Source organism: Elgaria multicarinata, chromosome 11 (genome assembly GCF_023053635.1).
Source record: "Elgaria multicarinata webbii isolate HBS135686 ecotype San Diego chromosome 11, rElgMul1.1.pri, whole genome shotgun sequence".
NCBI classification, from domain to species: domain Eukaryota; kingdom Metazoa; phylum Chordata; class Lepidosauria; order Squamata; family Anguidae; genus Elgaria; species Elgaria multicarinata.
In genome coordinates, this window is record NC_086181.1 from 11,789,520 (window position 1) to 11,806,719 (window position 17,200).

The following is a 17,200-nucleotide window of genomic DNA, read 5'->3' on the forward strand; positions in this document are numbered from 1 at the left end:
ACGACACGCTAAGCCATAATGTTCAGTTCAAAATGCTTAACCACTGTGGCTTAGTGTGTCGTCCGAATAGAGTCAATGAATTGTTGTTGTTAAGGGGAAAGTCTCTGTTGTGAAGGTAACATACACGTGTCAGTAGAAAGGCTGAACAAAATGGCTGCCGCACAACTGGAACTTTCTGAAATCTTTTTTATTGGACACGCTGTGGAGTGTTCAAGCCACAACACAAGGACAGAACAGAGGCCAATCAACGCGGACACAAAAGATGGCGCAGCGACTCAGAACCGGACCGGCCGGACGAGGTGGATGAGAGCAGGCCAACCTGCTTTTCAGGGCAGACAAAACGCGAGACACCCAGCACACAGAGAGGGACAGATGGACAGAAAGACGAGGACGCCTATTGGGTGTGCTTGGTTGAATCTTCAGGAGGGAGCAGAGTGGGGAGAAATTAAAAGTTCTCCCTCCTATGAAGTTATTTTCATACCCCTTTTATCAAGTAGTTCAATGAAGGGATCAAAGCCAAACCCCAAAAGTCAAAGGAGAGTCTCCTCCCACAACACAGCCTCACGAAAGGAAACCCTGACAGGCCCTCTCCTACTAGCCCAATCAGAATGGAGTCCCCAAATCAACTGACACAGCCTGTGAAGAGGTGCTCCAATCCAACACAGCCCCACGCAAGGAAGGAAACCAAAATGCTTTGTAGACATTCAATTAATGATCCCCCCCGCCACTTCAGATCCAGATAAATGTGGGGCAGGGCCATGAAAAAAGGAATACTGAGAGAGATACCCCCAAGGATGAATGAGGGAGTTGGGTAGCACTGTTTTATATTTTTCAACCCAGGAGGCCTAGCAGCAAATAGGCTGGCTTGAACTTTACTCTTTCCCTAATGGCCTGTGGTAAAAAGAATCAGGGCCCTGGATCCTAAAAAGGAAAAATCAAACTGTATGACCACTAAGCTGCCCTGTTCCCAGAGCTGGAATCTAGGAAGCCAAGAACTGCTCCACAGATTACATTTCCCCAATGATGCTGGAAAGCGGACTTCCCCAACCTGGTACATTCCAGATGTTTTGGACTACAACTCCCATTGGTCCCCACCAGCACAGTCAATGGCCAGAGAGAATGGGAGTTTTAATCCAAAACATGCGGAGGGCACCAGAGAAGCAGCCAATATGGCGGTAGGTGTCCATTTTTAAAATCTTGAGAAAGTTCAGATTGAAGGAAAGATGTAGGAATATGGAAGATAGTCCTGGGAGTTCTGCATGAAGCAGGTCTCATTCTTGCACCTGAATACTTGGTAACGTAATAAACGCATGCACCATTTTGTAGTCACTTCCTCCTTATCTGCAATTTGAGGTGGGGGGGAATACACATACATTAGGAACTGAAGTGTAAACACAGCCTCTTGACCTTGACCACGGGCACAGAACTTCTTTCAAATTCCACCTTGGAGAAGCTCTCAGAGTGTGTGGGGTGTGCTCACACACATTCCAGTGTTGGGCAGGAGGAGAAAAGCAGGTGGGGCCAAGGCGAAGAGCGTGGGGCCAAAATACCACCATGATTTTAGCTTACAGCTCTTACTGCCAATAACTAGGCCTTAGGCGGGGCATTTGGACTGTTTAGGATGGGGAAAAGCTACACAAAAGCTGTGAAGAGAGTGTGACCATTTGGGAAACCCTGGAGAATCAGCTTTGGGGGGCCCAGGCTTGAGCTTTTGAATCTCTGCTCTCAGCCAAGCCTTGCATCCCACCAAGCCAAATTCTAATCACATATGGGGGCCCATTAGGGGCTCAATAAACCTGTGATTGTCAAGCAGCTAGCAGGCTATAGAACATGGCTGATAGGGTCAGTGGCGTAGCGTGGGTTGCTGGCGCCCGGGGCAAGGCAAGTATTGCGCCCCTAATCCGTGGACCTTCAGCACTCCCTGAGTCCCTTCCACCAGTCCAGTATTGAACCCCTTACACACATACCCCAAGCGCATGTATTATATTTTAAGAAAATACTGATCTATTTAAAGTAAAATTAATTTAATACTAGTATACCGGTACTTACATTTATTTAAAATCGCCTGGTTTTAATATGTGCACATTTTTCAATAACAGTATTGAAATCTATATTGAAATCTCTCTCAATTGACAGTATTCCTCCTCTTTCTGCATTATGCACCTGATTCTTTTTTATTTAGCGTCATGGCTGATATGATGACCTTGATATGATAACCGATCACCTTGCAGGCTGCATTTCCTCCCAAATGGGCCTCTCTAGCACACGCGTCGCTGCTCCGTCCTCCTTCTGGATGACTTAGAAGGTAGCCAGAGCAGCAACACGTGTGCTAGAGAGGCCCGTTTGGGAGGAAATGCAGCCTGCAAGGCCTCCCTGACTTGGGCGCAACAAGAAAAATGCTGTAAAATGTTACGTGGCAATGTTTATTTGCCCCGTCTACACAGCTGGATCTACACAGATTTTAATTTTTTCATTTATTATTACTACAGTACTTTCTTTTTCTTTTTGAAATTTTTGTGCCCCTAAGAATTTTGCGCCCAGGGCAACCACCCCTTAGGGGGCCCCCCCACGCTACACCACTGCATAGGGTACCTTTGGCTTGGTGGGCCTCTTCTGGACACAGCCAGAACTCTCTTCTTCCTTCCTTGGGTGCCTAGGCCTCACACTATCCTATAGTCCTCTGGCCATAACTGAGAGAAAAAAAATAACCTCAAGATGTCTGGCCTGTTTTGCTTCCCTAGGGCAGAGATATACATCCACATTCTATTCCTTCTTCCTCCACACCTCCACCTACTGCGTCACTTGTCTTATTACTGTTTCTTCCTGTCCTCCCCTGACCTGAGGCTGAAGTACAAAGAGAGGTTTGAGTGAGCCCCACTTTCTTGCAAGGGGTTGTGGGGAAGTGCTAGTGTTTCTCCCCCACCCCTTTCTTTCTAATTATTGCTTCGAATCCTGAAGGAAAAGCGGTGGGGAGGGAGGGAGGGAGGAGCGTAAGGGGAGAGAAGGAAATACCAGAGACAAGACAGAAAAACACCCACGCAGTCCGGGTTCGACGTTATCGGCCCCTACAATGGGTCAGGGGTCAAGGAGCGCGCCCAGAAGGTGCTCCTGGCTTTGTCGAGATGGACAGGCACCAATTATCAGGCATTCCTGGGGTGGAGGGCCGTTGCCCGAACCGAGGCCCAAGTGCTACAGCCGCCATATGAGGAGAGAAAAGAGTTCCCTCAGAGGGCTACTACAACTCTACATCCAATCTGCTCCTGGAGAGAGGATTTCTGACCTGGGCCAGGCCTTGGCCCATAAGAACCACCACCTAGAGATGCTTTAAAGAGAGTTCAACTCCCTTGAAAGGAAAGCAGCACAACAACGGGGGGGGGGGGAGGGGGGGCGTTGAGTGAGCAGCCCAGGTAGTCAGAAGGACTCAAAACAGCCATAGCCAGGGCCCTCTGTGCAAAGAACCACTCAAACGCCCCTCCGTTGTCCTTTGCTGGGGTGTACACTCGCTGCTGTTCTTTGAGCAAAAGGCAGGCTTTGAAAGTAGAGCGTCTCCCACTTTTCCAAGTGACTTCGGGGCAGTCAGTCTTGTTTGCCCAGTGCCTTCTGCCCTGGCCTGCTCTGATCCAGGCGACGCTTAAAGTGCTTCCAGTCAGCGACAGCCCAAGGTCCCACCAACGTCTGCCTAGCCAGCAGGCAGCAGTGCGAGAATGTGAGATGGGCCCTGGGCGCCTTTCTCAAGCGTGCACGCGGGGAGGGGTTGCTTTGGGAGTGCGCGGCAGAACGCCGAAGGGAGAGGCCCGTGGGTGTGTCCCGCCCCGTCCCCGTCCCCCTCCTCTTCACGAGGTGCTGGTATTCCAGGATTGCATGCCTTGATCACCTTGTGCTTATGCAGCAGGGGACCCTTATCGTCTGCTCCCCCACTTCGGGAGAAGGCAACAGCCGCTCCTGCAGAAGCTGGCAGCTACCACAAGACGGCGCTGTCCATATTGCTGAAGCCGGGCTCCACCCTCAGCTTCCAGTAGGTGCTGTTGTTCACCCACGATTCCTTGCCGTTGACATCCACTAGCTGCCTGCCAAGAAAAAAAGAAGGGAACCTATGAGCAGCCAGGGTAAGGGCTGGGCGAGAGGAGCTTCATTTTAAACACAGGTTTTAAACCAATTTACGTTTAAAAAGAAGGAGCTGAGAGAGTTTGATACCTTCTCCAGAACCGGGAAAACAGAACGTGAGGAGGCTGCAACATGCAGTGCGTGTAATTGATTATTTAACCAACAAATTGAAATCGAAATCAAATGCAACGGAATGCTGAATTCTGCAGCCTGTATATACACTGTGGAAATCAAGGAAGTCTACCTGTATTTTCTTATTTTGCATAATCTGTTCTGCATCTATAAATGACACAGATGCTCCAGATCACTCGAGTTCTGCATCCTGGCAACAAGAAAATCTGCTTAGATACCGCCCCTAGCTTTTGATACCTCACTAAGAACTGCCTTTCAAGTCTATCTTGACAGCCATAAGGACTAGAATCTTCAGAATCTTTTTTTTAATGCCTCACCCAAGGGTAACCTCTTAGAAGGTATCATGTGTTCGTTATGTTTACTAGTGTAAATCCCGTGTCACCACGGGGGTAGTAAGTGTGAGAATTACTGGATAAAAATATGTTTGCCTGTTTGCCTTGAAACTGGAACAACTTTACACTTTTGAAATAAATATACTACAAATAAACCTGCAAAGGTGAAAAAAGATGTTCTTTTTTAAAAGATCATTTTCCATTTCTTGAGGTTTAAAGTCGAAAACACACAACGTACGATTTCTCTCTCTCTTCTCCTTCTGGTGTGCTTTCAGCTCTTTCTCAGCTTCTCTTCCTCCTCCTCTATCACAACTGACTTTCCCTCACCCCTTTCCCAACATTCACATGTTACATTACATGCACAGTGAGGGGGCACATGCATTAGCCTCCCCTTTGCTTCATCCCCCTCCTTTCTCCCTTCCCGAACTGCCCAAAGCTCGAGTTTTGAACTTCTTTAAACTTTCTGCATGTCTACACTGCTCAAACTTCGGTTTAAAACAAAAATGAGCAAAATCGGTCTGGTAAATCTCTAATAATAATCCTTACACTACCGTATTCATATATAAGACAACCCAACCCTTCTTCCAAGGAGCTCAGGGTGGTATACATAAGTCCCTCCACACACACACACATTTATGTCCACAACAACCCTGTGAGGTAGGTTAGACGGAAAGCTAATGACTGGCCCAAAGTCACCCAGCGAGCATCATGGCTGAATGAGGATTTGAACTCAGGTCTTCCGAGTCCAATACTCTATCTTCTAGACCTCACTGGTTCCTTGGAGAAAGAATGATAGGGACAGCGACAGAAAGTAGGGAACGATGGTATCAGGGCAACACACGTGTAACCATGCCAGAGTAATAGAAAACAGGGGAGGAAGTACCTGAAGAAGCGCGCCTGATGAAGAATGTTGTTATCCTCCATTACCCGGCGCCGGTCTCGCTGCAACTGTTCGATCCGCCGTTTCTGGGACTCTGCGGACTGCACGTTTCCCTCCTCTAGGTACCTGGAGACGGCGGGGGTGGGTGGGTGGGTGGGTTGCACCACATTCAATGAGTTAGCTTTCCATGCACATCAAAACTCCATTCACATTGTGCGCATATTGACGGGGCTTTGGTGGCAGTCAGAGCATGCAGGAAAGCTTATGATCCTCCTAGACCACAGTTTTTATAATAGCAGAGCGGCTTAGCATCAAAATCGTGCCCATTGTGATACAAGTGCGAAATGTGGTATGGTGGTATTTATGACCATGTAGATTAAAATTAGATATAGAGGTAGGGTGACCCTATGAAAAGGAAGACAGGGCTCCTGTATCTTTAACAGTTGCATAGAAAAGGGAATTTCAGTAGGTGTCATTTGTAGGCATGCAGCACCTGGTGAAATTCCCTCTTCATCACAACAGTTAAAGCTGCAGGAGCTATACTAGCGCAAGCATTTTAAAAGAGGGCAGGGCACCTGCAGCTTTAACTGTTGTGATGAAGAGGAAATTTCACCAGTTTCCCAATACATACAAATGACACCTGCTGAAATTTCCTTTTCAATATAATTGTTATACAGGAGCCCTGTCCTCCTTTTCATATGGTCACCCTATATAAAGGCATCTCAGGAAATCATCATAGCGGCCGCCATCTTGGAAAATGGCACCCAAAATCCAGTTTTCACACAATAACTCTATTATCTGTAATCTCACAGAAAAGATGTCTTAGCACAAAATTAAAGAGCATAAAATTTGCTACAAAAAAACTCAATAACAATCTTTTCATAGGAGCAACCCTTGTCGAGATATAAAGGTTTTATTCCTATCCATTTGTCTGAGAAGTCAACAAGATGCACTATCTCACCCTCATTTCAATCTTGCACTTTGTGTTGCAAGCCTGAAACTTTCAGAGGTCATATTTTACACTTTTTTGAACAAGAATATATATTGAGGCATCAGTTTGGATGGGTGGGGTAGGGGTGGGGAGTTAGTTAAAATAATGCAAAATTTCCATAAGAGGCTGCATTTTACTTGAGATTGATCTCAGGTATAATATGATTTATTCTTCTTATTTTAAAACTTTTCTTTTTTATTTATTTTGGATTAGATCACAACGAAGAAGATTGCAATGGAAAAAAGTTCCAACAGGTTACTTTTACAAGGTACATCCACATCAGGCCTGCAACCCAACAGGAGTGAAACAGATTGGACAAAATTCATATTTTGCCAAGAAGACCGTTTCGATGACCTTCAGTGTCCTGCTAATTCCAAAAGAAAAGATAAGGGTGCTGGTTACAAAAAAGTTGCTGAAAAGCCGATTGCATTTGATGAACTAGGAGCCTTGGCTTTGAGTTCCCACCCCCTTCCAACTATCCCGACTTTCTGAATGTCTGCACCCAGCAATTTCATTGTCAACCACAGAACAAACAGGGCTTTGGAACTCTACATAAATACCTATGTTACTCCTAAACACCTCCAGTGACCTCCTTCCAAAGGAAACCAAACCTCGGTAAGTGGGGTGTCCCTGAAATGTCTCATGCCTCAGAATACTGGGGAGTGCATAGTACTGCATCCACATTTGCAAATCCTGCATGTAAAATGTATATGTATAAGCATATACCCATTTGAAGCAGATTTGGATCCTATAGGCCTGTACCCCAAAACTTTTAAGCACCTAAACTGGATTTTGGGTGCCATTTTCCAAGACGATGATTTGCTGAGATGCCCCTATATTTATTTATTTATTTCATTCATTACATTTATATACCGCCCCATAGCCGAAGCTCTCTGGGTGGTTTACAAAAGTTAAAAACAGTAAACATTAAAAATATACAAAATTTAAAACCATCAAAAACATAAAAAGAACAGTATAAAAACAACAGTATCCATTTAAAAACAACAGTTCTGGGGTCCGTTAAAAAACAAATTTAGCATTTTAATCTACACGGTCATAAATACCATCATACCAAATTTCGCACTCGTATCACAATGTGCATGATTTGGCCAGAAATTGTCATTAAGCCGCTCTACTATAATGCCTGGATGGTTTTGTATCTTTTGTTTATCTGTTTTATAATGGAGACTGTGGAATCTCAGATTATAACCTGCCTTGAGTTCCTTAAATCGGTAGAAAGGTGGGATAAAATAAAATAAAATGGGAAAGATACTCCAAGGGCTTCCCTGCCCTCACCTTTGGTCAGGTCTTAGCCGTGTGTCTGTGGAAGGCAGGAGGCGCTTGAGCTCCGGCGTTAACTCATTGAGCTCCAAGGCAAACTGAGTGAAACCATAGTTCTTCTCATAATCCCGAGGCATAGGGTCTGGAAGAGGGGGACACAGGCAGACAAGTGTCAGATCATCAAGTATCCATCACATTGCATTCCACTCACCCTGACAACCCAACAACAATGGAAGGGAAAGGATGAGGTCAGTCCTACACAACTCCCCTAGAATCATCCCAAGAAAGGGGAGTTGTGTAGGTTGCTCGTCATGCAAATAGGGCTGAGATGAGGGTGGGGATTGGAATAATGGCTGCTGATATTACAAAGGCCTGCCAAATGAACCGCCCAGAGAGCTCCAGCTATTGGGCGGTATAGAAATGCAATAAATAAATAAATAAATAAATAAATGAAGTTAGGGTGGTCCCTCCTGCAGGAACAAGTGCCCTATTCTTTGGTCAAGACTTTGCAACACTTGTAGCCTAAAGTCGGTTGGGCAGAATTTGTTTTAATTGTCTGCTTGCCCCAAGCCTTGGATGATGCATCCCTGGTTCCCCAATTCATTCAATTGTGTTTCCAGACAAAATCTTGCAGTGGCTTGTTGCTCATCTGTCGCTCATATTCATCTTTGAACCTTTACTTCTAGGCATATTAAGCAAGGCAGTCTTTCTCCTTTCCTTAGCACGGGGAATGTTGGTTGTTAGACATGCAAATAGGTCTGAGACCTATTTGCATGCCTAACAAAGCAGAGAAAGGCAGCATTATTCCCCTATAAAGTTTCTATGGGATTAGGACATTGGGAGACATGGTTTCCCAGACACTGCCCATCACCTTCCTCACTTCCTCAGCTTTCCATCATAAAATTTCCACCCATGTGAACAAAGCAGTTCAAGAGAAGGTGGGCAGAGAAATTCAGACGTATGGAAGAGTATTATACAAGATAAGGATTCTTGTAGGCAGAAGTCCCACAATCCATGGGATGGGGGAGGGGCTCTTGCACAGCTTCCATTCACTTCAAGAGGGCTTGTATAGGTAAACGTTCCAGTGGTTTGTGCCCCATAGGTCAGATCAGACTGTTACCTTGAATGGTATCAAAAATCTGTCACTTAAAAGGCAGTGGAGGTTGGTGGCTTTGATGTCAATGGGGCAATGAATCCGCTCTGGGTTTCAGTCAGAACTCTAAAGGAGATATCCATAGGAGAGCAATCCTATGGCCCCTAGACAGTCTCTGGGGTCCAGAGGATAGTTCAGATTCCTGGATCCAAGGTCGGAGACACCATTCTGCCCCCAGACCCAGGAGTCAGAGCTCTCTGCCCTGCCCCCTGCCCCTTGCAGCTAATGCTGAGAGAACAGCACCAGGTGCCTCTGAGTAAAGGTGACCTTGGAGAGGAGGGAAAGGGGTGGTGGTTCTGTGGGTGGAGAGGGGAGGGGACTGGGGAAGCGGGGATACGAGCTATCCTCAGCCCTTCCCAGTCTCCTTCCCTCTCCCTCCATAGAGCCCTAGCTAGATGGGCAAAAATGCCCATCTAGCAAAAATGCAGAATAGGAGAAGCACAGAGGCATCAATCACACCTATGTTCTGCCTACTCTGCATAGGATCAGAGGCTGATGGGCATCCAGATAGGATTGCGTCCTAAAGTAAAATAACAGTGAAAGTGAAATAAAAGTAAAGTAAAAGTAAAGGTCACAGATCCTTAGAATTTTTAGAAGAGATCCAACCATTGTGGCGTGTGACTTCACCAGTCCCCTACAGGAGGACAGGTGGCTGCAGTTTCCCACGTTTCCCACGCCTCGGCGCAATCGGTTCCTTACTGGGCCTCCAGATGCACTTGCCGACGGGGGCCACACCGCGATACAACCCATCGTGCCACTTCCCGAAGAGCCGGTGGATAACCTTGCCGCTATGGCTGAGAATGGCGCCCTGCACCTCGTTGACCCCGGAACCCCAGTACCGCGCCTGCCAGAGAGGGGAGGGGGGTTAGGGCAGGGAGGACAGCTCTGCAGAATCATGGCAGGGTGGTGGGTGGGGAGATGCAGGTAGAGATGGGGGAAAACGTGGCCAAGGGCTGAGGGAGAGAAAAACGATTGAAGGGGTGTGGGGAGAGGGAGAAATCTGGGAGTAAAACAGAGGGCATCAATTTGGGGATCAGGTGTTGGCATAACAAACAAAAAAGGGGATCTGCGTGGTGGATTTCAAGGTGCTTAAATATTGCAAGAGACACAGGGCGAAGAATCTGTAGGAAAAAACACAGGGTGGCCATGAAAAGGAAAGGCTCAGTACGGATGGAAGGAGGACAGAGGAGTATGGAATGAAGGCCTTGCCTTGTAGGGCCGGGGGAAGGAACGGCAGTGCGGAAGTCCAAGGGAAAGAATCCGGGTAACACAGAACAGGGCGACAAAGCACAGCAGGGTGTGCCAGGAAAGGGGAAGGCGCCAGAGGGGGGCTGAAGAATGGAGAGGAGTCGCCAGAGCTCTGGGGGTACAGGATGGGATTCAGCGCCTGGCATCTCCCGATCGGGCTGAGAAGGAGGCCCGTCTGAAACCCTGGAGAGCCGCTGCCAGAGGAGACTGAGGGTGCAGAACCTTTTTCAAACCGAGGGCCGCATCCCATTTCGGAGAAGCTCTGGGGGGGGGCACATTCCAGTGGTGGGCAGGGCCAGAGGCAAAAGGGGGCGGGGCCCAAAATACCAGCATAGTTCAGCTTCAAGCTCTTCCTGCCAGTAACAAAGCCTTGGGAGAGGCATTTCAACCTTTTAGAATGGGGGGGGGGGAACTACCTGCACAAAAGGTGGGGAGACTACCAAATGATTGGAGGTTGGGGGAAAGGGGGCGTGGCCAAGTGGGACATCCCAGAGGGCTGGATGGGGACTGCAGGAGGGTCAGGGGCTGCATCCCTGGAGTAGACTGTACTGAGCTAGATGGACCGATGGTCCATGGCAGCTGTCTATCTTCAAATCCAGGTGCCGGAGGATGGGCTCAGAGCAGTGTGTGTGCGTGTGTGTATAAAGGCACCAGAGGGTGGGGGGAAAGCACAGAACCAAAAGCAAGGGGTGAGGCAGGACCACAGCCAAAGTGGCTCCTGGCCCAAGCTTACTTTGCAGAAGGTGATCTTGCAGTGGTAGGTGCTGTCTCTCGTGTTTCGGATCAGCACCTCGCCGTAATGCTCGATCCACCGCTGGCCGCTCAGGATATTGTGGATGCAGGAAGTCACTTTGTTCCACTCGTAGTGATCCCCGAACCTGTGGTTGGGAGAAAGAGAGCAAAAGAAGGGGGCCCAGGCTTTGGGGGGGGGGGCGGCAGGAGGGGGTCCACAAGGATCCAAGGGGCAGGAAATGGGTTTGGCAGCTCACCTGGGAAGCTGGACGTTCACGGTACCCACAGGGATGATCTCTAGCGATTTGCCCCAGAATTTATTTTTCCACTTCATGTCTGAACAAACCAAAGTCCAGAGAGAAAGAGAGAAGCAGTGAGGTCACAATATGTCTTTTGGATGTAAACCAAACTTTGAAGTAATGGGGTGTGGGGGTGAGCAGGGTATTGCAGAGGGGTCTGCACTTTGGGGTAGTTGCTAATTTCTTTTAAAACAAACAAATGCAATAATCCAAACAGATGCTGAGACTCTGCAGCTACCTGGAAACTTCCCCTTCTCACCTAGAAACCCTGCCCCTCAATGTAATAGATGTGGGGCCCTGCTTTAGTTACTCAGTGGTGAAGGAAAAGCACTCTGCACATGCTCAGACTTCCTTTTATGTTCAAGGGCAGAGCCCAGGGGTTGAAAACAGGTTCTGGAACTGGGTTCTAGCCACTACACACCGTTTCCCAAGGATGGTTTCCAGCCGCTCCCCCTCCCCCCGCCCCTTCCCTCCTTCCAGCCACGCTTGTGCTTTTACCTTGAAGCCTCACCTTGCCAGAAAACGAAGTTGTCGGACTCTGCGTGGCAGGCGGAGACGGGAGGATGGTGGCATACCTGCAATTTTGGGGGGGGGGGGCAGTAGGAAGACAATAAGCCACCAGCCTTTCCAGGACAGGTGCCTTCAAAGCGGCCGCAGTTTTGCAGTGGCTCTTTCTGACCACTTCATCTGCCGAGAAATCAACAGAACTTCAGTTCTGAATTGTGCTCTTGAGTTCCCCTGGATTGTTTTTTTTTAAAAGGCAGGATTTATGAACGATTCCAAGTGTTGTCTGGATTGATCCAGCAGCCCCCATTCCACATGGGGTGACAGGTATGGGCAAATGAACCCAACCTTTCACCCTAAACAATTTAACAGAGTCTCTGGGAGGATACAATTTCAAGGTGCTGGTTTTGACCTATAAAGCCTTACATGGCTTGGGACCACAATACCTGACAGAACGCCTCTCCCGACGTGAATATACCCGGTCACTACGTTCAACATCTAAGGTCCTCCTCCGGGTGCCTACTCCAAGAGAGGCTCGGAGTTTGGCAACAAGGGATATGGCCTTTTCGGTGGTGGCCCCCAGACTGTGGAACGATCTCCCTGATGAGGCTCGCCTGGCGCCAACGCTGCTATCTTTCCAGTGCCAGGTTAAGACTTTCCTCTTTGCCCAGGCATATGGCGGCACGTCCTAATTACCCACATGTTTAGTTTTTAATCGGTTTTTAATGCTTTACGTGTGTATGTTTTAGAGTTTTAAATTTTGTATACTTGTTTTTACCTCAATTTTAGAATTTCTGTAAACTGCCCAGAGAGCCCTGGCTATGGGAGCGGTATATAAGTTAAATAAATAAATAAATATAAATAAATACAATGAGGAGTGTAAGGGGCAGGTTTGCTACCTTGAGGCCCTTGGAGAAAGGACGGGATAAAAATATACTAAATCCACCGCAAGGGCCACAGGAAAGGTGGAATGAGAGAACTTTTGTTGCTTCTACAAGGAGACAGCTTTCCTAGTCCTAAGGCTAAGGAGCCAGTGTGGTGTAGTGGCTAAGGTGTTGGACTGGGAGTCAGGAGATCCAGGTTCTAGTCCCCACTCGGCCATGGAAACCCACTGGGTGACTTTGGGCCAGTCACAGACTCTCAGCCCAACCTACATCGCAGGGTTGTTGTGAGGATAATATGGGGAGGAGGAGGATTATGTATGCTGCCTTGGGTTCCTTGGAGGAAAAAAGGCGGGATATAAATGTAATAAATAAATAAATAAAGGCAGGGGTGGGGAGAAGTTCAGCCCCTGTGGGCTGGATGGCTTTCTAGCCCACCTCCTGGGGCAAGGATGACATCAGTGGGGTGTTTCTCAAAGCAGAAAGAGAGGCACAAAATGGTTGCTCCTGTCTCTCTCAGCATGGAAAAATCCTTCGCAGCACTAGGGAAAGGCTGACTGTCTGTACTGCTGAGAGAGGAAACCCCTGCAATACTGGATTTGAGAAACGCTGCCCTTTTCGACTTCTGGGCTTTACTCCCCCTGGGTTTGGCAGAGGGTCTCCGTCGGCTGGGTAGAGAGCCTGCGTGGGGGAGAAGGTCCCCTCTGCTGTCCTAAGAGAAGAAGCGCAGTCCAATGACGTACCCACAGGCTTCCAAAAACAGAAGGAGATCCGGCGTGGTACAGTGGTTAACAGTGTCGTTCAAGAGACCCGGGTTCAAATCCTCCCCTCAGCCACGAAGCGCCCTGGTTGACCCTAGGGCCAGCCACTCTCTCTCAGCCTCAACCTACCCCACAGGGTTGTTGCGAGGACAAAAGCGTGTAGAGGGGCAGGGAGAGAACCATGTTAGGTACTTAGGAGGGAAGGCAGCACACATCAGTGCAATGGATAATTATGGGACGACGCTAGCAGGTTACTGTTCGTGGACTTTGTGTCTACTTTCGTGGGCTAACATCTAGGTCAAGGTGGCAATCGGGAAAGGCCCAATTAACAGCCTGCCCTCCCACATTTCCCCTCCTGCCTTGGCTTGGTTCAGGCACTGAAGACTATTCCTCAGTACTTCACTAACTTCAAAGAGGGGACTGACAGCAGAATGTCTCTCTTCCAATGTGAGTTGCTGCCGAACAGCAGGAAAGCCGTTGGAGGAGACCATTTTCCAGCGGAGAGGTGGCAGGGAGGAGCAGGCGCAGGCGCTGACGTCCTCCACCCGCGGCCTTTTCTCCCTGTGCCTGTTGGTCCCAGCAGCGCTCCCAGATGTGGTGGGAGGGCTGAGTCTGCAGCTTGGGGAGGGTGTGTAAACGGCCCAAGGAAAGGGAGCGCTGCTGAACCAGTGCCAATCCCTTTTCCTCGAGCTCTCCTGTTCTGAGTCAGAGCCTGGAGAAGAAGATTTCCTTCTAGCCCACCCACGCTCTGACACATTTCTTTCCACGTTGTTCACGATTTAGAAATTTGTCATTTCCCCCCCCTCCATTGTCACCTCTCCCACTGCCCCCCCTCTCCACTGCAAGCTTTAAAAAAGGAAGTCCCAACCACTTCGCCGCTTGGGACACATGAAAAAACATCTCCCAACCCCTCGGAGTTGTAAGACGATAAATTTGCCATACTCTCTGGCAGACAGATAGGATCATAGATCTTTTTAAATGGGGTCTTAGAGGTCATGTAGTCCAACCCTTTGCTCGTTGACGGATCTGCAGTGCAGGATGCAACAGCAACGTCCCTGACAGCCATCCAGCCACTGCTTCAATCCCTCCAGCGAAGGAGAGCCCAACACCTCCTGAAGCCAGGGGAGGCTGCATGGCTCCAATTTCGGTGGGGCGGCGAATCCATTCCGGGTTTCAGTCTGAACTCTATAGGATCTATCCAAGGCGCCGAACCCTATCCCCAAAATAGATTCAGCACCTTGAACAGCTCTGTTAGAGCTTTGTCTGGTTCCGACTGAAACCCAGAATGGATGCACAGCCCCACTGAAATCGGAGCCTCAGGCAGCCTCCACGGCGTGAAGCAGACTGTCACACCGCTGAAATGCTCGGACCATTAGGCAGTTTCTCCTCCTGCTTAGCAGAAATCTTCCCTGCCGTTTCCACCCACTGGCCCTGCCCCTGCCCAGCGGAGCGACATAGATCAAGTCTGCTCCGTCTCCTGCGTGACTGTCCTTCCGTTTGCCAAAGGCAGCTAGAGTGGGTTGGCTTCTTGCCTGCCTGCCTGCCTTGCGGCCCCGCTGGCCAACTCGTTACCTGTTCGCTTATGAAACGAAAACCCTTGTCCGGCCGCACGCACTCGTACGTTTCCCCCAGCACCGGGTTGAACGGCTTGCTGCCGGCACGGTAGTAGGTGGAGGCATAGGCAGATACGGCAAAGGCGGCCATGCAGAGCTGTGGGAGGGAGGCAGAACAGAGAGGTTAGGGGGCGGCTGCAGGGAAAGGGCAGGCGAAGGGCCTTGGGTTGTAAACGGGCGTGGCGGGGGGCAGGACACAAGCAAGCAATCCGTGGAGGAAAGGGGGCGGTGCCACCTGGAGAACCCCGGAGGGCCAGACTGGGAAGCCAGAAGTGCTGGATTTGGGCCTTAGGCCTGAAGTTCTGCATCCCTGGCTTTTACCTCAGCCTTAGGAAATGGACAAAAGCTGACAAACCAGCCAGTGACGGGCAGTCGCGGGGGGGGGGGGGGGGAGGGGAGCTGGGAGAGAAGTGGGAACTACGTGGGCCGGATCTACACTACTGCTTTAAAGCGCTTTATAACAGTTTTGACAACTGTTGGGGCCCAGGACACACTCCATAGACAGATGTCAAAACTGTTATAAAGCGCTTTAAAGCAGTCGTGTAGATCCTGCCCTGGTGATGCGAGGAAGGGAGTGTGGCAAAAACAGGAGAAAACGAACAAAATGCTCCCCGTCCCCACATTTCTGATTCAGGAAGGAGAGCTTGGGAAGCTTTGGCCGTGGACATTTTCTGTGGGGGGAGGAGGAGGAGGAGGGTTAGAGATCATCATAGGCGTGCGCAGCACATTTCATTAGGTGATTCGGGCAGGGATATTTTTTTTAAGGTAAACATTGATTGAATATACAGTAATAAAGGACTTTTTTTTCATTCATCAAAGAAACGAAAACTGAGGTATTTTTTTAATTAACAAATAATCTGTACTGCACTGTTGTAATTATTTGATTGGGACTGAAGTACAGGAGCACTAATTTTACTGTAATTGTCTTTAAATATGGTTAAATATCCCCCAGTTACCTTGCTATTTTATTTCTACAATTCTTTTTCTCCTGTCTTTTTTTCATCCTCTCTTCGTTTTCAGGCTGCATCCTATGCACATTTACCTCAGAGTAAGTTTGATTGATCTCAGTGGGGCTTACTTCTGAGTAGACGTACATAGGATTGTGCTGCAGCTCTGTTTTAAAGTGACACAAGATACACACATACCATGTTTACCAAAAGAACGGCTTGAAAAAAGCGGGTTGGACACCCTAAAATAAGCAAGGGCAGATAGGAATTGTTTTAGCAAGCATTCTGAAAAAGGTGCTGCTAAATGAACCCTCCTGAGCCAGGAGGTCCTGGGGGGCATTGCAGTTCTCCCCCCTTCCCTCTTTCTTTTCTCTTGCTGGAGTCCAGACTGGGGTGGGCGGTGGGGCAGCGATGAGGATAGAAGGCACGTAAACATACAGCTTCTCTCTCTCTCCCCCAAACATTACAGTACCTGCAGGCTTAGCCATACTTAGAGTTGGCCCATTGAAATCAGTGGGATTTTAGTCCCATAGTTCTGAAGTTTGGACAACTCAGTCAAAGAAAACTATATCGACAACACTCAGGGAGAACTCTTTAAAACTGCTACATCGATGGTATATGACACTAGCAAGAATAGTGAATACAAGTAATACAAAATGCTGGGAAAATGTTATCAGCAAGGTTCATATTTTCATATGTGGTGGTCCTGTCCTATAGTGTCACAGTTTGGGAATATGATATTTACAGAAATTGAAAAGATCACACATCAAAATATAAATCTTAAACCAGCATTAGCATTACTAACAATTTGGAAGGAACAAAGTGTAAATATAAAGACTAAAGAATTAATACGTAGTATTCATGTTGATGGCTGCTTGAAGGGTAATTGCCAGAAATTGGAAAACTGAGAAATTGTTAACTTTAGAAACTTGGTATATGGAATTGTGGCAAATAGCTATGGCAGAAAAGTTGACACACCAACTCAAACTAGCTAAGGGCGAAGCTGAGACTCCTGATTTTAACAGTATATGGCACGACTTTATATCATTTACAAGTCGAGGGCATATGCAGCAGAACTTGTCACAGTCCTTTTTGAAACTATGGAAGAGAGACTAATTATAATGTACAGCTATGAAGAATTACATAATCCCCAATTAATTAATAGATTTTAATCCTAACTATACCTGTAAAGAAATAGATAAAATATGCTAAATGTACTACCATCTGCCAGCAGTCAACAATGAAAATTCTTTGTTTGTATGTTTTTGTTTGTCTATGCATTTTGAATATATATATATATATATATATATATATATATATATATATATATATAGTTCAAAGC

General features: G+C 47.9%; 1 protein-coding gene and 1 long non-coding RNA gene across 3 annotated transcripts in view; both read right to left on the minus strand.

The window, feature by feature from the left end:
* Positions 1–169: 169 nt before the first annotated feature.
* Positions 170–3,746, minus strand: LOC134405277 (uncharacterized). The gene is made up of 2 exons (XR_010025954.1): positions 2,581–3,746; positions 170–1,834 (listed from the first exon to the last, which is right to left on the minus strand). It is a non-coding gene; the product is annotated as an uncharacterized LOC134405277 (long non-coding RNA).
* An 83-nt stretch (positions 3,747–3,829) lies between these two features.
* The window catches only part of OSBPL7 (oxysterol binding protein like 7), a 39,436-nt gene continuing 26,065 nt past the window's right edge, over positions 3,830–17,200 (minus strand). For both annotated transcript variants that reach the window (XM_063138546.1, XM_063138547.1), the window contains exons 16-23: positions 14,871–15,008; positions 11,664–11,727; positions 11,111–11,189; positions 10,855–10,999; positions 9,573–9,717; positions 7,736–7,862; positions 5,452–5,574; positions 3,830–4,067 (exon numbers count right to left, since the gene is read on the minus strand). In XM_063138546.1, coding sequence (XP_062994616.1) covers positions 3,959–4,067; positions 5,452–5,574; positions 7,736–7,862; positions 9,573–9,717; positions 10,855–10,999; positions 11,111–11,189; positions 11,664–11,727; positions 14,871–15,008 — 930 coding nt within the window. In that variant the 3' untranslated portion in view covers positions 3,830–3,958. The remainder of the gene's footprint in view (positions 4,068–5,451; positions 5,575–7,735; positions 7,863–9,572; positions 9,718–10,854; positions 11,000–11,110; positions 11,190–11,663; positions 11,728–14,870; positions 15,009–17,200) is intronic.